The 24465-nt window shown below is 40.9% G+C and overlaps 1 protein-coding gene across 5 annotated transcripts in view; it reads left to right on the top strand.

Annotated features, from left to right (window-relative positions):
• Window positions 1–24458, top strand: part of LOC139993538 (uncharacterized) — a 35140-nt gene extending 10682 nt beyond the window's left edge. For 2 of the 5 annotated variants that reach the window (XM_072015354.1, XM_072015355.1), the window contains 2 exons: window positions 97–19354; window positions 19541–24458. In XM_072015354.1, coding sequence (XP_071871455.1) covers window positions 97–19354; window positions 19541–19710 — 19428 coding nt within the window. In that variant the 3' untranslated portion in view covers window positions 19711–24458. The remainder of the gene's footprint in view (window positions 1–96; window positions 19355–19540) is intronic. The other 3 variants (XM_072015356.1, XM_072015357.1, XM_072015358.1) reach the window with 3 other exon arrangements.
• The last annotated feature ends 7 nt before the right edge of the window (window positions 24459–24465 follow it).

A 24465-nucleotide genomic window follows, 5' to 3' on the forward strand; every position in this document is an offset into this window, starting at 1 on the left:
CTTTCTTACTTGATTCGTATATACGCAATATGCTAATCAGGCTTGATTAATGTACGTTTATTAAAACTGTCGATGTTGCGTTCTTTCGCGTAACAGGAGAGAAGACAATCCAATTCACCGGACGGGGACAAAGATATCGATCCTCTGATACTAAATCTCACCGATATTGGCCAAGAGATGGTTGTCAATCTGCGTCACATCAGCCTGCGAGCGCATCCGTGCTACAGAGACCCAGACCCGATCAATCTCTATCATAAAGTAGGTCATGGCACGTTGGACATGTACGTGTTAAGCCCCAGCAAGGATAGTCGCGAAGTTAAAGAATTTCTGGCCAGATGGCACGCCGCCGATTCGAAACTTTTCGCCGGTGGTCACAAGAAAGACTCGAACAATTTAACCTTCCCGATCCAGAATTTGGTCTCGATATGCGCGTTATTAGTCTGGCAACCCGCAAACCCCGAAGACACCATCACGAGAATATTGTTCCCTGGAAGTACTCCTCAACAGAAGATCTTCGAAGGTTTCGAACGATTGAAACACCTGGAGTTCTTAAAGCATCCTGTTTGCTCCGCAAAGAGCCTTTCGCCGTCTGCGTCCTTAGCTACCCTGCGAGACAAACCCACGAAACAGAAATTGGGCCTGATTACTGAAAAAGAAGCTTCGAAGAAGTTAGGCACAGAGGCGAAGAAAGAGAAGAAAGAATCGCCTGAAATAAAAATGAAAGCTACGGATGAATTACCTCCAAAGACGCAAGCAACGTCGATTATTCCTACGAAACCTGTTAAAGCTGAAACGAAGCCTAAGAAGATAATGGAGAACAAGAAAATAGAGGTGGAGAAGGAGAGTAAAAAGATAGAAAAGGAAGCGAAGGAAGCGAAGAAGGAGATTGTAAAGAAGGATGTTGGGAAGGAGAAGCCGGAAAAGATAGAAGAGAAACTAGAGAAACGCGAAGAGGACGTCCAGAAGAAGATCGAACCTCCAAAAGAAACAGAAAAGATAACTCCACCGACGAAGGAATCAAAACCGAAAGAAGTAGCCAAAAAGAAAGAATCGAAAGAACCAAAGGGAGTCAAACCTGGAAAAATTGAAACAAAGGCAAAGGTAACTGACAAGAAAGTGAAACAGTCTCCCGTAGAAAAGAAGGACGCTGGAATGATAGTAAAATCTTCTCCAACGACCCCTAAGAAAACTATAAACGGAGTTGCCACAAAGACAGAGATATCGAAAGTGAGCGTGACTAAAGCAAAAACCCAGAAGACAGCAGCTGCACCACCAGCGAAAAGCACTAAAGATGCAAATAATAGAAAAGTACTTGAACAGAAGAACATCGAATCGGCTATAACCACTGGCATGGTGAAAGTACCAGCCAAACCAAAACCAATGGACAGAAAACCGCTGAGTCGCCGACCAAAACCAGTTAGTCCGAGTAAAGTTCGAGTATCTGGTAGTCCAGCGAAGTCGACTCGTAGCACTCCGACAACCTCTGTTAAGTCTGACAAAGATGGTGTCGTTCGCAAAGCGAAGAGCGACAAAGGTACTGCCGATTCTTCGACTGTATCCACGCCATCTGGAATCGAAGCTGAAACGGGAGCTAGACTCGCAGAGAAGAGTCTAATGGAACAATCGGAAGATATTTCTCTGGATTCCATCGAAAGCAAAGTGCTGGCTGATCTGAAGGAAGAAAGAGAAGTAGTCGAAGAGATCGAAGCAGTGCTTAAAAAAGCAGATCTTATCGAAGAAACACGAAAAGATGATCGTTCCGAAGGAGATGATGAAATCACGGCAGAACTTACCGATAAGAAAGAAGAGGATATCACAGACGATGACATAATCGAAGCTGACATGGAAGATGCGCTTAAGAGAGAACTCATCGATGAGTATTTGATCGTTGAAAAAGAGGAAGATTATATAGAGGACTCTACTCAGAGCGGCGAAGGCGAGCAAAAGCATATTTTGGACGAGGCTGAATCTGAGAAGGTGAAGATGCTAAAGGATATGGAACAGGTGAAGGAAAAAGGTGCCGAGGAAGAAGTGGAGGAGAAAGAGAAGGACGAGAGCGTAGAGAAGCGTGAAAAACCATTGGAAGAAAAGGAGAAGATATTGAAAGCCGAAGAAGAGAAACCAGAGCCAATTGATTTGTCACCAGATCGTAGGGAACAATTGGAAGAAGAGGCTAAAGAAACAATTGCTCCCGCAGCAGAAATAATCCAACAAAAACCAGAAGAGAAAGATGATTCCGGTAAGAAGGATAGCGAGGACATTACCAAAGAACCTTCGAGTTTGAGCCCTGATAAGTTGGACTCTTCCGAGAAGAAAACCACTGACACTGACTTGAAACCCGAAGCTGACCAAAAGGAACAAATACCAGAAAAATTAGAAGAATCGCAAGAACGAATTTCAACTTTGGAATCTGGTGCTACAACCACAGCGCCGACGCTTCCAGAGGATGAGCGTATACCTCTGGACGAAATCAAAGAAGATATCGACGAGAAACACATTATCGAGGAAGTGAAAGAGAAGGATGTGGTACAGAAAGTTAAAGAAGAGGTCGTTGCTTCGCGAACCGTACCTCCAACAGTAACTACAAAACCAGACGTTCAAGTGTTTGATGTCCGTCAAGCTGTACAGTGTCTTCAACGCGACATTGTAAAAACACCGGACGAAGTTGCTGATTTGCCAGTCCACGAAGAGGTAGATCCTAAATTGTACAGAATGGAAGACTTCGAGAAGGACAAAGAGGAAAAACCAGCATTGGTACAACCGCCACAACCACAGCAAGAACCAGAGCCTCAGCCGCAAGTATCGGCACCGGTACCAACGCAAGAAGTCAAAGAACCACCTACGCCACCTGTTAAGGAACAAAAAGGAGTGTTCAGTTTCTTCGGCAAAGTTGCTGATAAGTTTGAAAAGGGCATCGATAAACTAACGAAGAAATCAAAGAAGGAACAAGAGAAGGATGTCGATGAAAAGTCTTCGTCGAAGTCCAGTTCTCCGAAAGAGGCAAAGGTACAAGAGAAGACTGTGCTCGAAGAAGTCGATGTTGAGAAAATATTCCTGAAAGTTGGTAAACCTAGTGAGAAAGTCCAGGAAGCAGTTCCTGAAGTGGAGCCGAAGGTACAAGAGAGGGCTGCTTCGATCACGGAAGAAACTATCGCGATGGCTAAAGAAAAACTCGAGGAAGTGACTGTAACAGAACGTGACGTAACAGAACTCGAAATTAAAGAGAAAGAAATTAAACCTACCGAGGAAGAGGCTGTGAAAGAAGAAAGTAAATCTCCAGTGTCGGTAGTATCGAAACCCATTGAGGAAGAAATGATTGAATCGAAAAAAGAAATAGCGAAACCAAGCGAAGTTCCGTCGAAAGATGTCGAGGTCGCAGAAAAGATGGAAAAGTCACCAGAGATTGAAATCAAAGCTAAGAAGGAAGAACAGCTTGCACAAGAAGTCGAAGAAGAAGCAGAAGAAATAAAAGCACTGTTGGAAGAAGCTTCGAAGAAATTTAAAACAGTGAAGGACAGCTTGAGGGATTCTTTGGAATCGTTAGAAGAGAAGATTGCCGATGAAACAGCTGATTTGACACGAGAGGTACCATTAACGAAGGATGTCGTTAAGGACACTCTGGAAGGTGTGGTGGAAAAGCTGGAAGCGATTAAGCCACATATCGAAGGCACGTCTCCCGAAAGCAAAGAACCTGAAAAGGTGAAATTCGAAATACCAAAAGCGGAACATTTGGAAGAAGAAATACCTACGAAAGACGTTAAAGAAGCTGTTCTAGACGTTGGAGAGGTTCTTGCTGGAACAGCTGGTATCGACATCGAGGACAAAGTTAGAGATGTTACCGAAATCGTGCGTAAGGTTGCCGAGGTTCTGAAAGAAGAAGATGTCTTCTCGGACAAGTTGTTGTTCGAAGAACCAATCAAAAAGGCAGAAACTGTGTCACCACCTAAACCTGTGGCAGAAGCTGTGTCGCCGCCTAAAGTTGTCGCGGAAACTAAGGTTCCTATGATACCCACGAAAGTTGGAATTACCGAGGAAATTTCTTTGTACCAGGAGGAAGCTGAAGAACTCGTTGCAGAGACAAAGGAAGAACCTTGTGTCCAAGTTGTCAAAGAAACAGAGCCAATTATATCTCCGAAAGAAGAGAAAGATGAGCGTGACGTTAAGGAAATTTGCGAAGAAATGATGAAAGACGTCAAGGAGATTGCTCCCGAAGTTAAAGATTTGTCTTTGAAGGTGGACGTACTGGAAGCTGGGGTGGAAGACGTTTGTGTGAAAGAAACTGTAAAATCACCGATCGAAAAAGAGGAGAAAGTTCAAACAGCTATAGAAGAGCCTGTAATAGGTTTCGAGCAAAAGATTTCTCCCGCCAAAGCGGAGATTGTAATGGTTTCTCCTGGTTCAACACCAACTTCACCGAAATTTGTTACAGATAAAATGCAGGAAAGCAAAGTGGACTTGAGCAAACAAATTGAGATCTCGATTAAATTACCCGCTGAAATAAAAGCTATTGTCGATAAGGTAGATCGTATTGTCGAAGAGATTATCGAAGAACTTGTGATTAAGAAGAAGAAAATCACTATTGAGATTATAGAGTACATTACAATTGTTAAAGGTGTTCCAAAGGAACGTGTTATCTATATTATCGAAGAGATTATTATAAGAAAGGGTCTTTCGAAGAAAGACGTCGTCGATAACGTTGATATCTTAAAATTGGAAGAATCTATCACTCCGAAATTGAAAATGGAGCTTGAAGAGTATATTATCAATGAATACGTAAAACGAGGAAAATGCATAACTATCGAAATCGTCGAAGAAATTTCCATTAAAAAGACTGTCCCGAAAGTGATCATAATTCGTATTATCCAGGAAATTATCGTTAAAAAGTTAATCGATGTTAAAACTGATGGTTTGTTTGATTCCGAACTGGAACCGATCGATACCAAAGCAAAGAAAGAAGAAGCTGAGAAGAAAGAAGAAACGAAGGAGAAAGAGATCGAAGCACCGTCGAAATTAGACAAAGAGGAAGAAAAATTATCACCAATCGAAATTATATCGGTCGCGAAACCAGAAATAAAATCTCCTGTAGAAAAAGAGATTTCGAAGGAAAAAGAGATCTCAAAGGAGAAAGAGATGAAATCACCCAAAGAAGAAGCTAAAATTTCTGAACCACATAAAGAAGAACTCGCCGTCGAAGAGGAATCCGTTCGTTTGTCGGCTGAAGAAGAAAAAGAAGATTTTGCAAGTTTCGTTAAAGAATCTATCACAAAATCACCAATCGAAATGATATCGGTCGCGAAACCAGAAATAAAATCTCCTGTAGAAAAAGAGATTTCGAAGGAAAAAGAGATCTCAAAAGAGAAAGAGACGAAATCACCCAAAGAAGAAACTAAAATTTCTGAACCATATAAAGAAGAACTCGCCGTCGAAGAAGAATTCGTTTGTTTGTCGGCTGAAGAAGAAGAAGAAGATTTTGCAAGTTTCGTTAAAAAATCTACCACAAAAACGAAAGAGGTTCGTGACTATGAGGACACAATACCTACAAAACCGGTATCTCTAAAAGAAATTATCGACAAAAGACAGGAAAAGGACATTGGCGACGACTTTGAGGCCGTCGAACAAGAATATAAAGTACGTGATGTAACTGTTACTTCTTTGGAAGATACATCGCGTATTATTTCACCAAAATCAGACGAATCACGCGAGCGGGAATATGCCGAAGAAGCTGTGGAAGATACCATAAGCGAAGTTATTGAAGCCGACGAAAAATTCGTTCACGAGACAAAGGGAAAAGTAGGGAAGATAGAATTACCTGTCGCTGTAAAACCAGCTAAAGAGAAAGAAGAGGAAGTTAAAGTGACCGAAGTACCAGAATCTCTTGATACCATAGAAAAGTATCTAGACGAAGCTAAAGAGAAGAAGGAGCAGAAGATTGAATCCCCCGAAGAACAAGAGGATGTGATTACAATAGAAAAAGAAAGAAGGAAACGTTCGATCGGTGAACTAGTGCTGGAAAAAGATGAAGTTATTCAGAAAGAATTAGAAAAGGTAGAAGAAAAAGAATTTAAGCCAATAGAAAAGAAGGAAGAAGTTAAACCAACAGAAAAAGAGGAAGAGGTAAAACCAATAGAAAAGAAAGAAGAAGAAAAACCAATGGAAAAGAAAGAAGTTAAACCAGTAGAAAAGGAAGAAGAAGTAAAACCAATAGAAAAGAAGGAAGAAGTAAAACCAATGGAAAAGAAAGAAGAAGTGAAACCAGTAGAAAAGAAGGAAGAAGTGAAACCAGTAGAGAAGGAAGAGGAAGTGAAACCAGTGGAAAAGAAAGAAGAGGTGAAACCAGTAGAAAAGGAGGAAGAAGTAAAACCAATAGAAAAGAAAGAAGAACTAAAACCAACAGAAAAGAAAGAAGAAGTGAAACCAGTAGAGAAGGAAGAGGAAATGAAACCAGTGGAAAAGAAAGAAGAAGTAAAACCAATGGAAAAGAAGGAAGAATTGAAACCAGTAGAGAAGGAAGAGGAAGTGAAACTAGTGGAAAAGAAAGAAGAGGCGAAACCAGTAGAAAAGAAGGAAGAAGTGAAACCAGTAGAGAAGGAAGAGGAAGTGAAACCAGTGGAAAAGAAAGAAGAGGTGAAACCAGTAGAAAAGGAGGAAGAAGTAAAACCAATAGAAAAGAAAGAAGAAGTAAAACCAATGGAAAAGAAGGAAGAAGTGAAACCAGTAGAGAAGGAGGAAGAAGTAAAACCAATAGAAAAGAAAGAAGAAGTAAAACCAATGGAAAAGAAGGAAGAATTGAAACCAGTAGAGAAGGAAGAGGAAGTGAAACCAGTGGAAAAGAAAGAAGAGGTGAAACCAGTAGAAAAGAAGGAAGAAGTGAAACCAGTAGAGAAGGAAGAAGAAGTAAAACCAATAGAAAAGAAAGAAGAAGTGAAACCAATGGAAGAGAAAGAAGAAGTGAAACCAGTGGAAAAGAAAGAAGAAGTAAAACCAATTGAACAGAAGGAAGAAGTGAAGCCAGTAGAAAAGAAAGAAGAAGTGAAACCAGTGGAAAAGAAAGAAGAAGTAAAACCAATTGAACAGAAGGAAGAAGTGAAGCCAGTAGAAAAGAAAGAAGAAGCGAAACCAGTAGAAAAGGAAGAAGAAGTAAAACCAATAGAAAAGAAGGAAGAAGTAAAACCAATGGAAAAGAAGGAAGAAGTAAAACCAGTAGAAAAGGAAGAAGAAGTAAAACCAATAGAAAAGAAAGAAGAAGTGAAACCAATGGAAGAGAAAGAAGAAGTGAAACCAATGGAAGAGAAAGAAGAAGTGAAACCAGCAGAAAAGAAAGAAGAAGTGAAACCAGTGGAAAAGAAAGAAGAAGTAAAACCAATTGAACAGAAGGAAGAAGTGAAGCCAGTAGAAAAGAAAGAAGAAGTGAAACCAGTGGAAAAGAAAGAAGAAGTAAAACCAATTGAACAGAAGGAAGAAGTGAAGCCAGTAGAAAAGAAAGAAGAAGCGAAACCAGTGGAAAAGAAAGAAGAAGTAAAACCAATTGAACAGAAGGAAGAAGTGAAGCCAGTAGAAAAGAAAGAAGAAGTGAAACCAGTGGAAAAGAAAGAAGAAGTAAAACCAATAGAAAAGAAAGAAGAAGAGAAGCCGGTGGAAAAGTTGACTGAACCAAAGTCACCTGTTCAAAAGGAAATCATCGATGAAATCAAGCCTACTGAAATTTCATTAACAAAAGACGAGAAGCGAGAAGACAAATTGGAGACAGTCGTCGACGTTTCCAAGAAAATTCCGGAAACGGAAGTTGTTGATCGCGTATCGAAGGAAGAACTTGTTGAAAAGAAACCGGAAATACTTGAAGTTGAGCGTAAGAAGAGTATTCAGGAATTAGTTAAAAAAGATGAGGAAGTATCTCCCGAAGTAGAAAAGATCGAAGATGACAAGAAAATATCTCCCAAAGTAGAGAAGATCGAAGATGTCACGAAAATTGAGAAAGTTGCTCCTGAAGACTTAGCTAAAACAGATGAGAAAATATCTCCCAAAGCAGAAAAGATCGAAGATGTCACGAAAATTGAGAAAGTTGCTCCTGAAGACTTAGCTAAAAAAGACGAAGAAGTATCTCCCAAAGTAGAAAAGATCGAAGATGACAAGAAAATGGAGAAGGTTGCTCCTGAAGATTTAGCTAAAAAGGATGAAAAAGTATCTCCCAAAGTAGAAAAGGTCGAAGGTGACAAGAAAATTGAGAAAGTTGTTCTCGAAGACTTATCGTTGGCTCAAAAAGAAGAGCCATTCAAAGAGATACCAGTTGCAGTTAAAGAAGAAAAGAAACCCGAAAAATCGCCTGAAGACGATGCTGCAGCTGTTCGAAGGATGTTAGTTACAACAAGCAGCGAAGATGGCGGACAAGAAATTGAAATTTCCCCAACTGGTACTATCGCACTCCAAAAAACTGTTACACCTGATGATTCTCTTAAAGATGCATCTGTCAAATCAACATCTGATAAAGATTCTTTGCTTCTAGATAAGGACTCTCTGCACTCAGAAATCAGTTCTCCAGAAAAAGACAGCATTTCTGATAAGTCACCATCGATGAAAGATGTGGGAAAGGTAACTCCTGAAGACAGTTTGGATAAATCACCGATTGACACTCGTGACTCACGTGATCTCGAAGACAGCTTAGAGAAGGCGGTACCTAGTAAACCAAAAGAAGCGGACAGTAGCACTTCTCCATCTCTGATAGAATCGGAAGTTCCAAAGTCTCCCAGTTTGCAACAACAAACAGAAATTTTAGAGGATATGGCTAAAACCGTTCGTGAAAAGATCGAAAAGAAAGAATTAGAAACTAGGAAGATCGAAACAATCGAATCATCCGTTGATATAGCTACTAAAGTAGTGGATACCGTTGCTGAGAAAAAAGAATTAGATGGAAAAATAATTAAAGAAGCTTTAGAGAAACCGACGCTGATTCAAGAGAAAGTTGAAGTCGATGATGAAATTCGTAAGAAAAGTCTCGACATCGTTGCATCGAAATCACCGGAGTCGCTTCGATCGGAAGATGTTTCTCCGGCGGAAACTATTTTTGCAAAATCACCGGAAGAATCGGCAAAGACTTCTGATGTGAAAGATATAGAACCTCTAAAGTCAACTTTCGAAACGATAGTTCCAGAAAGAAAGATCGAAATGCTGGAAAGTTTGAAAACAGAAGTAATTAAAGAAGTTGCTCAAGTTGATAGGAAAATTGAGATGCCTGTAAGCGATGAAAAAGAAGACAAGAAAGAACGTGTCGGTATTTCACCTAAGAAAAGTCCTGAAGAGAGTCCTGAAAAGAGTCCTGAAAAGAGTCCTGAAAAGAGTCCAGAACTAAAAGAAAAACCAATTGATTTCGAACCTATCAAAGCAGAAAAGATACAACCAATCACAGACATTAAGCCAGCAATTATTACTGATCAAGACAAGTTAGAAAAGAAAGAAGCGGACAAAAAGTCTCCTTCTCCGGCACCTAGCGATAAAGAGGATTTGCAGGAGATTGAAAAGACAATTGTTTCTTTGACAAAGTTTGACAAATCTGAAATCACTACCACAGAAGCAGAAAAGAAGATAGAAGAACAAGTAGATGTTTCTAAACGTCAGGCTGAAGAATCCAAAAAAGCAAAAACACCAGAGGAACCTAGAACTCCAACAACAAGTCCTGTTCTTGAACAACCTTCGAAAGCGGACATCGTAGAAATTCCCAGTGAAAAACTAGATTTAAGAGAAGCTGACGATAAACAAAAATCACCGATAGAATCAAAGGCTCCTTTGGATATATCAAAGCGACCGAGTATTCCTACTGAACCGCACGAGTGGAAAGAGATTGACGTAAAGGAAATAGACAAAGCTAGGGCGTTAAGTATGACGAGTGCTATCGAAGAACGCGAGGTTATTACAGATCGTTTGAAATCACCGATTAGTCCTGCAGAGAAGCCAGATTTGAAGGCTATTGATAAAAAATCACCAACGGAAGAAACTAAACTCCCTACGGAAGCAGAAGAAAGAAAAGAGAAACCGATATCACCGAGCATTTTAGAACAACCGAAGGACCTAAAGGAGGTTGAAGAAAAGATCGACAAACTTAGTTACAAATTCTCTCGTTATTCAGATTTAGAGGATGCAGAGGCAGAAGATGAGAAGTCTGCATCTTCCAGTATAACAAGTGTCTCAGGAGAATCTAAGGACGCATCAGATGCGTCAAAGTCGTCCAGCATTGTTGATGAGGTATGCGATATAAAGGATATTGTGGCAAGAGATATTGAGAAATCAAAATCTCCTAGTGTCACTAGCGTCACAAGTCTCTTGGCTGAACAAAAGGAACCAGCGGATAAATCCAAGTCACCTAGTATTGCTGGAGAGATTCCTGACTTGAAAGAAGTCGAAACAAAATATATGGAGAAATCTAGATCCCCTAGTATATCGAGTGTCTCAACTGAAGCAAAGGACGTGTCAGATAAGTCGAAGTCTTCTAGTATCGCTGGCGAGACACCTGACTTAAAGGACATTGAAGCTAAAGAAATTGAAAAATCTAGATCTCCCAGTATAACGAGTATCCTTTCTGAAGGAAAGGGCGTATCGGATAAGTCGAAGTCTCCTAGTATCGCTGGCGAGACACCTGACTTAAAGGACATTGAAGCTAAAGAAATTGAAAAATCTAGATCTCCCAGTGTAACAAGCGTCCCAGCTGAAGCAAAAGATGTATCGGATAAGTCGAAGTCTCCTAGTATCGCTGGCGAGACACCTGACTTAAAAGAGATTGAAGCTAAAGAAATTGAAAAATCTAGATCTCCCAGTGTAACGAGTATCCTTTCTGAAGGAAAGGGCGTATCGGATAAGTCGAAGTCTCCTAGTATCGCTGGCGAGACACCTGACATAAAGGATCTTGAAGCTAAAGAAATTGAAAAATCTAGATCTCCTAGTGTAACGGGTGTTCCATCCGAAGCAAAGGACGTACCGGATAAGTCGAAGTCTCCTAGTATCGCTGGTGAGACACCTGACTTAAAGGACATTGAAGCTAAAGAAATAGAGAAGTCTAGGTCTCCCAGTGTAACGAGTGTCCCATCCGAAGCAAAGGACGTACCGGATAAGTCGAAATCTCCTAGTATCGCTGGCGAGACACCTGACATAAAGGATCTTGAAGCTAAAGAAATTGAAAAATCTAGATCTCCCAGTGTAACGAGTATCCTTTCTGAAGGAAAGGGCGTATCGGATAAGTCGAAGTCTCCTAGTATCGCTGGCGAGACACCTGACATAAAGGATCTTGAAGCTAAAGAAATTGAAAAATCTAGATCTCCTAGTGTAACGGGTGTTCCATCCGAAGCAAAGGACGTACCGGATAAGTCGAAGTCTCCTAGTATCGCTGGTGAGACACCTGACTTAAAGGACATTGAAGCTAAAGAAATAGAGAAGTCTAGGTCTCCCAGTGTAACGAGTGTCCCATCCGAAGCAAAGGACGTACCGGATAAGTCGAAATCTCCTAGTATCGCTGGCGAGACACCTGACATAAAGGATCTTGAAGCTAAAGAAATTGAAAAATCTAGATCTCCCAGTGTAACGAGTATCCTTTCTGAAGGAAAGGGCGTATCGGATAAGTCGAAGTCTCCTAGTATCGCTGGCGAGACACCTGACATAAAGGATCTTGAAGCTAAAGAAATTGAAAAATCTAGATCTCCTAGTGTAACGGGTGTTCCATCCGAAGCAAAGGACGTACCGGATAAGTCGAAGTCTCCTAGTATCGCTGGTGAGACACCTGACTTAAAGGACATTGAAGCTAAAGAAATAGAGAAGTCTAGGTCTCCCAGTGTAACGAGTGTCCCATCCGAAGCAAAGGACGTACCGGATAAGTCGAAATCTCCTAGTATCGCTGGCGAGATACCTGACTTAAAGGACATTGAAGCTAAAGAAATTGAAAAATCTAGATCTCCTAGTGTAACGAGCGTCCCCGCTGAAGCAAAAGATGTATCGGATAAGTCGAAGTCTCCTAGTATCGCTGGCGAGATACCTGACTTAAAGGATCTTGAAGCTAAAGAAATTGAAAAATCTAGGTCTCCTAGTGTAATAAGCGTCCCAGCTGAAGCAAAAGATGTATCAGATAAGTCAAAGTCTCCAAGTATCACTGGAGAAACACCTGATCTTAAGGACGTTGAAGCGAAAGGTGCTGAAAAATCTAGATCTCCGAGTATACCAAGTGCTCCAGTAGAAACTAAAGATATATCAGATAAATCAAAGACACCAAGTATCGTCAGTGATACGTTAGATCTAAAAGAACTCGAAACAAAAGATATTGAGAAATCCAGATCTCCTAGTGTGACAAGTATTTCAACGGAACTGAAAGATACGTCAAAGACTCCTAGCATTACTGGTGAAACACCAGATTTAAAGGATATCGAGAAGTCTAGATCTCCCAGCATAACAAGTATTTCAGCGGAGTCTAAAGAAGTATCAGATAAGTCAAAGACTCCCAGCGTTGTTGGTGAAGCACCTGACTTAAAGGATGTTGACAAATCTAGGCCTAGTGTAACTAGTGTCCTTACTGAGCCAAAAGAACCAGCTGATAAATCCAAGACACCAAGCATCGCAGGAGATATTGCCGATCTAAAGGAAGTGGATGAAAAAGATTTTGACAAATCCAGATCTGCCAGCGTAGCAAGTATTGCAATTGAACCGAAGGAACTTTCGGATAAGTCAAAGTCACCTAGTATTGCTGGCGAAACTATTGATTTGAAGGAGATTGACGAAAAAGATATTGATAAATCTAGGTCTCCTAGTGTGATAAGTGTCCCTACTGAGCGGAAAGAAACACCAGATAAATCCAAGTCACCCAGCATTGCTGGTGAGATTCCAGAATTAAAAGACGTTTGTGTAAAAGATGCTGAGAAGTCTAGATCTCCTAGTGTAACAAGCATTTCAGCTGAGCTGAGAGAACCAACTGATAAATCAAAGTCACCTAGCATTGCTGGTGAGAAACCTGATCTAGAGGAAATTGATGCAAAAAGTGCTGAGAAATCCAGGTCTCCTAGTGTTGCAAGTGTTGTAACTGAAACAAAGGAAGCATCCGATAAATCAAAATCGCCTAGCATTGCTGGGGAGGTTCCCGATTTGAAAGATATTGAAGCAAAAGATATTGAGAAATCTCGATCTCCTAGTATTACAAGTGTTCCAACTGAAGCGAAAGACGCATCAGATAAATCAAAATCTCCTAGTATCGCTGGTGAAATACCTGATATAAAGGACGCCGATATAAAAGATACACAGAAATCTAGATCCCCGAGTATATCAGTTGCATCAACGGAATCGAAAGAAGCCATGGATAAATCAAAGTCACCCAGCATTGCTGGAGAAGTACCTGACGTAAAGGATATTGAAAAATCTAGATCTCCCAGTATAACCAGTATTCCGGCTGAAGCAAAGGACGTTTTGGATAAATCAAAGTCGCCTAGTGTTGCTGGTGAAATTCCCGACTTAAAGGATGTTGAGAAATCTAGATCTCCCAGTATACCAAGTATTCCCATGGAATCAAAAGAAGTATCAGACAAGTCAAAATCTCCCAGTGTTGCTGGTGAAGTTCCCGATTTGAAGGATGTTGAGAAATCCAGATCTCCCAGTATACCAAGCATTCCTGTGGAATCAAAGGACGTATCAGACAAGTCAAAATCTCCCAGTGTCGCTGGTGAAGTTCCCGATTTGAAGGATGTTGAGAAATCCAGATCTCCCAGTATACCAAGTATTCCCGTGGAATCCAAGGACGTATCAGACAAGTCAAAATCTCCCAGTGTCGCTGGTGAAGTTCCCGATTTGAAGGATGTTGAGAAATCCAGATCTCCCAGTATACCAAGCATTCCTGTGGAATCCAAGGACGTTTCAGACAAGTCAAAATCTCCCAGTGTCGCTGGTGAAGTTCCCGATTTGAAAGATGTTGAGAAATCCAGATCTCCCAGTATACCAAGCATTCCCGTGGAATCCAAGGACGTATCAGACAAGTCAAAATCTCCCAGTGTCGCTGGTGAAGTTCCCGATTTGAAGGATGTTGAGAAATCCAGATCTCCCAGTATACCAAGTATTCCCGTGGAATCCAAGGACGTATCAGACAAGTCAAAATCTCCCAGTGTCGCTGGTGAAGTTCCCGATTTGAAGGATGTTGAGAAATCCAGATCTCCCAGTATACCAAGCGTTCTTGTAGAATCCAAGGACGTATCAGACAAGTCAAAATCTCCCAGTGTCGCTGGTGAAGTTCCCGATTTGAAGGATGTTGAGAAATCCAGATCTCCCAGTATACCAAGCATTCCTGTGGAATCCAAGGACGTATCAGACAAGTCAAAATCTCCCAGTGTCGCTGGTGAAGTTCCCGATTTGAAGGATGTTGAGAAATCCAGATCTCCCAGTATACCAAGCATTCCTGTGGAATCCAAGGACGTATCAGACAAGTCAAAATCTCCCAGTGTCGCTGGTGAAGTTCCCGATTTGAAGGATGTTGAGAAATCCAGATCTCCCAGTATACCAAGCATTCCTGTGGAATCCAAGGACGTATCAGACAAGTCAAAATCTCCCAGTGTCGCTGGTGAAATTCCCGATTTGAAGGATGTTGAGAAATCCAGATCTCCCAGTATACCAAGCATTCCTATGGAATCGAAGGACGTATCAGATAAATCAAAATCTCCCAGTGTTGCTGGCGAAGTTCCTGATCTGAAAGATATGGAGAAATCTAGATCTCCTAGCATAACAAGTGTTTCAGCGGAACTAAAAGAAACAGTAGATAAATCGAAATCGCCCAGTATTGCTGGCGAAGCTATTGATTTGAAGGATGTTGAGGCTAAAGAAATTGAGAAATCTAGGTCTCCCAGTGTGATTAGTGTCACAGATGAATCGAAGGATAAATCCAGGTCTCCCAGCATTGTTGCCGAGGCACTCGATTTGAAGGATGTTCCCACGAAGGATGCTGATAAATCTAGGTCACCTAGCGTTCCGTTGGAATATAAAGATGCATCAGAAAAATCAAAGACCCCCAGCGTTGCTGACGAAACAAGTGATTTGAAGGATGTTGACGCTAAAGTTACTGATAAATCTAGGTCACCTAGCGTAACAAGTGCCCCTGCGGAAGCAAAGGATTTAACGGATAAATCAAAATCCCCTAGCGTTGCCAGTGATATATTAGATTTGAAAGATGTTGCAGATTCTGTGGACAAATCTAAATCCCCAAGTGTAACAGATATTTCAGTAGTATCGAAGGATGTACCAGATAAGTCAAAGTCGCCTAGCATTGCTGGCGAATCACCTGACCTAAAGGAGGTCGAAACGAAATCTATCGACAAACCTATATCTCCAACTATACCAAGTGCTCCAAAGGAAGCTAAAGATGTTTCGGATAAATCAAAGTCACCCAGCATTGCTGGCGAGGCACCTGATGCGAAAGAAGTTGAATTGGAAGATATCGTGAAATCTAGATCTCCGAGTATACCAAGTGTTCCAGTGGAATCTAAGGATGTAGCGGGTAAATCGGATGTATCCAAGTCGCCTAGCATCGCTGGCGACACGCTTGATTTCAAGGATATTGACGTGAAAGACAAATCCAGATCTCCTAGTGTAACAAGTGTTTTAGGTGAACCAAAGGAAGCAGCGGACAAATCCAAGTCTCCAAGCGTCGCTGGAGAAGTTCCCGATATAAAGGATGTCGAAGCAAAAGATACTGAGAAATCCAGATCTCCAAGTATACCAAGTGCAACGGTGGACTCGAGAGACGTATCAGACAAGTCGAAGTCCCCAAGCATCGCTGGCGACGTTGCCGATGTAAAGGAAGTTGAAGCTAAAGACATTGGAAAGTCCAGATCACCCAGTGTAACGAGTGTCCTATCAGAACCTAAGGATAAATCGAAGACTCCTAGCATTGCTAGCGAGACGCCTGATTTGAAGGAAGTTGGTATAAAAGAAACTGAGAAATCCAGATCTCCCAGTGTAACGAGTGTTTCAGGAGAGGCTAAAGATTTGTCCGACAAATCAAAGTCTCCCAGCATCGCCGATTTAGACGAAGGCGATAAAAGAAAAGAAATCGATAGTAAAAAGTTAGACGACGAAGAGAAACAGATTGATATTAAGAAATCAGTCGATAAGGATGGGGCATTAAAGACGCCAGTTAAACTGGAAGATTTTACGAAAATAAGCGTTTCTACGACAGAGGTAACTAAAGATAAGTCGCTATTCGTCGATGATAGCTATAAAGTATTGCCTGAAAGTGTTGAAATGGACCAAACGCAGGTCGATCGAGAAAGTATGATGAAAATAACGCCTGAGAAAGAAGCAAATATTAAAAAGTATATTTTAGAAGAATATATAAATAAGGGAAGGAAGATCACGATGATCGTAATAGAAGAAATAATTAGAACCTATTCAGTCTCAGAGTTGATAGTAATGACTATCATAGAGACAATTATTATGACGAGGGAACTCAACAGAGATTCAGTTTTAGATATATCCGAGCAAAAGATGGAGAAGTCGGATCATTCGATAAGTTCTAGCGTAAGTTCCGAACTGATTGCTTCTGATAAATCTACTCAAGATAGCCCTGTACGTTCTGAGCCACATATCGACGAAGAAGTTTCGATCTCAGAAGAGAAGAGAATCGAAATTGAGAAACTTCTCGAAGAGAACTACATTAAGCAAGGAAAGAAAATCACCGAAGAAATACTAGAAGAAATTATCGTCCGATCATCTTTACCTCGATACATTATTCTAGAAATAATGGAGGAATTAATTCTGAAGAGAAAACTTACTCGAGAATCCGTGATCGACGTGGAGGTGTATTATCACGACGACGAGCCAGATGACAGCTACGGCAAAGACGGCTACCGTTACGAAAAATCTCTGGAGCTTAGATACGAACCCGACCACGGAGAAGGGAAAATGTCTTACGATTACAAAACGGTGGAATATTCGGGACAACGCGAAGGACACATGGAAACGTCGATGACGGATTATTCGACAAGTTACGAGAGCCAATTCCACAAAGCGTTCGTCGGCGGAGTAACCGAGATACGTACGACTCACATAACAACGTTATCAGGAAAATCAACGCCAGACATAACTCGTGACGGAACTCCAGATTCGATATCCGAGCCTACAGCTTCCACCGTAGAGAAAGTAGAAGATAAGTCTGCCGGTAAACCAACCGAGCATATTTCGCCCGATAAAGATGTAGCTTCTACGAGTATCGGTACTTCCACCACTATCACCACTACGGTAACCCAGAAATCATCCGTTACGCACACCGTAGAAGCGAAACCTCAAATAGTTACTGTATTGAAAGAAAGTAAAATTGGTGAACTAGACGCGCAAGTGACGGGTAAAACGGAAGTAATTAGAAAAGTAATCGAATCAGACGTAGACGCGAGTAAATCTGTACCGTCGGCCAGGCTCGAGTTCGAGGAGTTGGAAAAACGAATTATCAAAGGTAAAGAAGAGATGGAAGGAGAGCCGACCGAAGAAGAGAAGGAAGTTTCGCCAGATGGCAAGGTGATCGTGGTTAAAAGAATCGTGACGCGAGAAGTGTCTGATCAAGAAGAACCCGAAACGATTCGTAAGGTAATAAAGCGGGAGATCATCGAGCAGGATGATCCAGTGGTGATTACGAAAGTCATAAAGCGCGAGATCATCGTTCCCGAGGGTGAGATGGGCGACACGGACGATCTCGAAACGATAAAAGAAATCGTGAGCAAAGAAACTATCCCATCGACCGTCGAAACTGTGAGAACAGAAACGAAGAAAATCGTGATTACAGGAGGCGAGAAGCTGAGCGAAGAGAGTCTGACATCGGACATTCTGTCGGGTATGCACGTCGACGTTAAAAAAGGAACAACGACTATCATAGAAACGGGTGGTAAAATATCGGACAAGGACATCAAAGAGGCTATCGAAAAAATGACAACCGAAGCTAGTAAGCAGAGCGAATTTTTAAGCGACGAAGGTACCATAATCAAAGAAACTACTATTAGAACTACGAAGACCGAAGAGTCCACGGAAAGGAAGAAAGAAGAGAAGAAAGTCGAAGAAGCAGAAGTAAAATCTGAAGCGAAATTTGAAAAGGAAGAAACCAAGCATACGCAGATAGATAAACGTTCGATGCCTCCTCAAGTACGCGATATCGCTTCCGACGTTCCTTCTTTGTCAGGAAGGACTACACCGGACCGAAGATCCGAAGGTAGGTCTTTGACTGGAACTCCAGAAGGATTCAGATCGGGAGAGGTGATTAGAACGATCATCACCACGACTAAGACAGTGTCCGACGACGGTGAGATAGTGACGACGACCCGAGAAGTCACGGAAACCACGAACGAAAAAGGAGAGACGGTGATATTGGCGGAGAAAGTGGACGTGAAGGTAGACGAATATTTACCTAGCAAGGATATGACGGAATCTTTGGGTCCCGATAGCTCTCTTCTGCGTTCCTTGCAAGAAAAAGAGAAAGAGAAAACATCCAGCGACTTTATGAGCAGCGCGATGAGCAGCAGCATTTATGGCGAGCTACCATCCGAAAAAGATACAACGAGTGGCAGCATGCAGAAGATCGGCGAATCTTCCACTCTGACGGATCAAGGTGATTACACGTTCAAACGTTTCATGGTGGAGAAAGAATATGCCGGTGATTACAAGGAGAAATCCGATCCGAAGAAATATATCGACGAGGCTGGACTTGACTTTGAGAAAGCTCTGTCGATGGAACAAAAGGAAACTAAAGAAACTGAGCCACAGGGTAGAATTATCTCGATGAGATACACCAACGGTAGCGTTCGTCGAGAAGCGTCAGATTCCGATGGTAAATCGGACGATCGTAAAGACGAGGATCCAAAGTCTGACACGAAGAAAGATCCGTTAGACGGTTGGGGAACTCCATTGGGGCTTCCTTCTCCTATTCCACCGCACAAGTTTAATCTCAGAAATACGAATTCCGATAACAATATGAGACTAAATTTCGACGCTATTAACGACTGGGGTGAGCCATTGAGATTACCTTCACCAGCTCCCGTGACCAATGAAATTTCTAACAAGGGTACACCCGGAACACCGAAAAAAGAGAAGAAACAAGCGAGAAAGGTTCTATCGGAGAATCTGAAGAACAAGAAACGCTCCGAGAGTCCGGGCAAGAACGAGAAGAAGCTGAAGGATTCGAAGAATAAAGTACAACCCGTCTACGTGGATCTTACTTATGTACCTCATCATGGAAACTCCTATTACACATCGTTGGAATTCTTCAAGAGAGTTCGCGCGAGATATTACGTGTTCAGCGGTACCGAGCCAAGTCGCGAGGTCTACGACGCTCTGTTGGAAGCTAAGAGGACTTGGGAAGACAAAGATCTCGGTAGGTCGACGTCAGTTTTCATTCGGACACATTTATGCCGATCGGTATTAGCGCTCGTTTCTTTCAAAATTCTAATAATTTTTTATTCTTATTTTCAAGTCTTAATTCTCATCGAGAAATTAAATCCTTACGTAGCGCTTAATTGCTGATCCTAGCAGGATTGACATTACGATCTTTGCTTTTCAGAGGTAACTATGATCCCAACTTACGACACCGACACCTTGGGCTATTGGGTAGCCGACAACGAAGAAGCTCTGGCTGCGAACCACATTGACCTTTCACCTTCTGCATCTCGATGTACGATTAACCTGCAGGACCACGAGACTAGTTGCAGTGCCTATAGACTTGAATTCTAGGGATTGGCAGCCTGCTCAGCCGTAATAGTTGAGTTCTGAGCGGTGTTCAGAGAGTGTACTTGATCGCTTCATTTCTGGACTTGCCGTTTCGCGAATTCCTTACCGTGCCTACTAGCGGTTCATAAAACTTTAGAAAAATCTTAAGGAGAGGCTACATCGAACGACTTGGACGTGGTCGTTCTACGATCCGAATTTCGTGCCTAATCCCGTATAAATCATAAATACGCAGTTGTTCCTTGTTTTTAAATGCACAGGTTTATTGGATCGACAACTATAATATTACCACGACCACCGATAACAACATATAGCAGCAACAATAACAAAAACAATCACGACAACAACAAGAAAAACAACAACACAACAACAACGATAACGACAACAGCGATGAGGACGATAACATTAACGATGCTCCCTTCTTGCTCTCTCTATCTATTTTCTTTGCTTCCTTCACCTATGATACTTAGATCGAGAATACGATAAAAAGAACGCAATATTCTCCTCAACACTCGGCCGTGTACGATCTTTGCTGGCGCGTGCAAAATTTCGATACAAAGCTGTGAAACGATCACGTTAGAAGCTGTTGCGATACCTGGCCTGTTCTCAGTTTTCTGGACGTTTACACTCGCAAAGTTTAAAGAACGCGTCCTTTGCATCATTATCTTTTTATATACATACCTATTACTCGACACTGTTATCGCTTAGAAAGCATCACCGAAACAGCCGTAGAAAGATGAATGAAGACACATAGGAACAACGCAACACAGCCTAGCAATAACACGGACAAGACGTACAAAGGTAAATAGGATGAAACAACGCGTACACACAACGGGCAGATATTAAAGCATCGACCACGTCGATGAAGAAGAAAGAAGGATTCTTTGTACATTTTTTATGGTCTTAAGTTGTCGACAAAAATTAATTCGAGTTGGAATATCCAAGGACGTTTCTTCGTCGAACCAACGATCAATCTCCTCGTCGTGAATGTCTACTCGTGTACAGAGACAAATATACGTCAGTCGGGAAGTACCGCGGTGAAACGATCCGAGTCGTGAAACAAAGTGTTTCCAAAGATTCCTAAAGAATAGAAGATATTGGCGCGATCGCGATCGAATCGAACCAAACAACAGGAAATGCGATATAGGAAAACGATTGTCCATATCGTCGATGTTCCATTCCAAATGCCACTTAGGTCCGTTATCTTATAACGGAGGTAGGTGAATAAAAATAAAGCAAAATCTAAAAAGGATTCCCTTCTCGATAACGAAGAAAGTAGAATATCAGAAGCAAACCTGAGACGGCGATAAAGTAAAAATCGTACAACATCCATCCAATGGACAAAGTCCACGTTCGATAATCGTATCGGAGTGAACAGCTCTGTTTTTCCACGTTTCGCCCGAGTTTTCGGCCACCTTAAGAACAGAGTTGCTCGTTCCTGTAATATAAATCCGTTTATAGATATTTTTTAGAGACGAGAGTATTTCATTTGCCACGTAACAAAATACCACTTTCTAGAGCGCGCACCGTTTATGAAATTAGACCAAACGATTAATCGCGGTGTCGTATCGACGTTGAGAACTGTACAAGGGGTTTACGAATTCCATTGACTCGTTTCCATTCTCTCCTCGTTGTATCACGCGAAAGAAACGCAATGATTCCGACGATGTTTGCTTTCCAAGGGAATTTCGATGTTCCGCGCGTCCCTATTCCTTTTACGCGTGTCGAACCGAAGACCGTAAAAGAAAGCGTTCCAGAAAGTTGACAAACCGTTTAGTTCATTTTGTACTTATTTCAAGCAGATCGACGAAACACGACAAACTGCACTCGTGCGGGATGACGATGGTGTGACAATTGCCCGACACATGGTAACGATGACTATACGTGAAACGATTACAACGGTGATCGTAACGACAATGAGGAAAACACGCGTTAGTCGCGATAACGATTCGATCATGACGATGATAGTGGTGACAACGATAGTGTGGACAACGCGAACGTAAACGAGAACGGTGACGATTACCGGTTATCGAGGATAATGATGGTGATGATGGTGACGATGGTGACGACAATAACGATTAGAACGGTGACAATAACGACGAGACGACGACAGATATAGTAACGATGATGGCAATGATGATGATAATCCTTGCAAGAGCGATTACAAATCCGAAATTATAAGGACGATGATATCCTCCACGTGGATGAAATGAAATTCTGCTTAACGTAAGTAACGTAAAGCGAACGTGTTTTCAAGAATTTGAAATACGCGTGTGATCGAGGTAATTTTCATAGAACAAACGTAGCCTTATAGATTATGAGAACGCATGCTCGTTATGTTCTTAATCGTTTCGCGATAAATGATATTATAAGGAAAAATTTATTTTGTGAACGCATATATATATATATATATATATACGTGAAAGTAACAGATAAGTATCGTTCGTTGAAAGAACGAAAGCGATCTCATCGACCTATTAACAAAATTACCGTCACATTCGATTTCGTGCAAGTTGACAGTTTCAAGTTTCAAATAATCGCATTCATTGAGATCGACCACGGAGAATTTGAGAAGAAAATGTCGATGGAAATGTCTCGAATAACGAAAGATCGAAAAACTGAGCATAGCGAAAGGCCTATAATATCGATCGATTTTCACACCCGTTGTACGAAAACGATCGTCTTACGAACGTTACCAGGTTCGTGAGAGGAAAGAGGCAGAGTTAAGAAGAGAAACGTACATTCTGCCAATTGTGATTGTCTTACGATAACTCAAGGTCCAATAAATGCTCTAGTTAGTGTGTAAGTTTTTTACCGCTCGTTTAACGCAGTTTGCTCGTCAACGATCGCTTATTTGCTCCTCCGTGTGTATATTTCATCTACTTATTTACGCATTTACTTTACCATCTTTTACATCTTTGTAATTTAGGTTTACACGTAAGATCCTTGGACGAGAGGTTTAAAGAAGTTTGGTCTAAACGAAAATACGTTTGCTACGTATTATCTTCGATATAATTACTGCTATCATCATCATCATCATCATCGTTATTACTACTACTGCCGCTGCTATGCTCGTTATTACCATTATCATTACTATTATTTATTATTATTTATTATTCCTCCTAATATTATCACTATTCGTACTATTACTATTGTCATTGTTATTCTAACAAAACCGTTATGATTATCGCCATCGTCGTTATAATTATCATAATCATCGTGTTACTATTATGTATTATTAATAACCATTATCGTATCGTTACAGTCATCATCTCTATTATTGTCACTGTTATTATTGTTATTGTTGTTGTTGTTGTTGCATTGTTATGTTTATCATCGTCATTGGCATGGTCGTATCGTCATTGTCACCATCGTCATCGTGGACGAGAATTTCGTCGCTTGCGACGAGAAAGAAAGAAGGAACAGATGAATGAAACTGAAGGAAACGTAAATGCGCGATAGCGATAAAACCATGTGTGTACCTATGTATTTATGTATTATTTATTGACAAACTAACGACGACCAGCTATTTAGGTAGGATATTAAAATTATGAAATTGAATATGTAACGAGAACGATCGAAACGAGTAAACAAACACAGTTATATTAACATTGGTGAAACGAAGCGAATGGTTAGGTATGCGCTCGTCCTCGACGAGCTAACGAAGATGAAAGAGAATTTTAATTAAAAAGAAACGAGGATGAATATAAAAGTTAAGAACGAGCTTTCATTAAGACAGTTTAGATTAAATATAAAGATGAACAAAAAGGTATATATATATATATGAACACACACACACAGACACACAGACACAGACACGTACGTACAAACAGTGCGTATGCACATACATGATACATGCATACGACACAAGAAATATACACATAATATATGAATGGAAAGACAGAGACAAAATAAAAAAAAACTAGAAAGAAATCTAATTCCGGGAGGAAAAAGAATATGCAAAGGATTAAGAAGCGCGAACCTCAACACCTGTACGAACCCCTAAATCGCGATGCTTAACGGGTGTGAGAACGGTGATACGGTTTTATTTGAATATCAACTTAAAAAGAGCGTCGTATGAAGCGTGTTTCATACGTCCTTAACACGTATCCGACACTCGAGCGTATCGGGGTAAGGGCTCACGTTCGAATTTTGGCATGTGTTTTTAAAGAGATTTTGCTGGATCAAAGAGAGTACATTGTATCGAGCAAAGTCGAATCAACGATCAAACGAGACGAACTCAAAAAGGGACAAAATGTTGGAAAGATAGAAAAAAAAAAAAAAAAATGAAAAAGGAAAGTAAAGCAATCGGTCTACCAAGACATGATAAATCAAGAGTTTGTTTACTCCACGCGAAATATCGGATACGCTAATGTTCTAGTCAGAAGAAAATCTCGTTTCCTAATATTAAAAAAATCATCTAGTCATTCTTCTTCACAGTCGATTTTCTGCCGTTACGAGACTGCGCCGCAGATGTAAGACGAAGTACAGTTTTTCACAATTGTATTTATTATACAAATCGCGGTTCTCACCCCTTGAAGCGCATCAGCGCGTCGTGTTTTTCGAATAACGAATTAAACAAAAAAAAAAAAAACTTACTGTGGAGTGTTCATGGTGCTATAATTACTATTATTATTATGATTATGGTTATGATTATGATTATTATGATTATGATTATTATTATTACTATAGAAATAACAATGTTATGCTATATGACAAAAAATGATAATATAATAAATATACATTATACCTTAGCAATAC

Source organism: Bombus fervidus, chromosome 13 (genome assembly GCF_041682495.2).
Source record: "Bombus fervidus isolate BK054 chromosome 13, iyBomFerv1, whole genome shotgun sequence".
Classification (NCBI taxonomy): domain Eukaryota; kingdom Metazoa; phylum Arthropoda; class Insecta; order Hymenoptera; family Apidae; genus Bombus; species Bombus fervidus.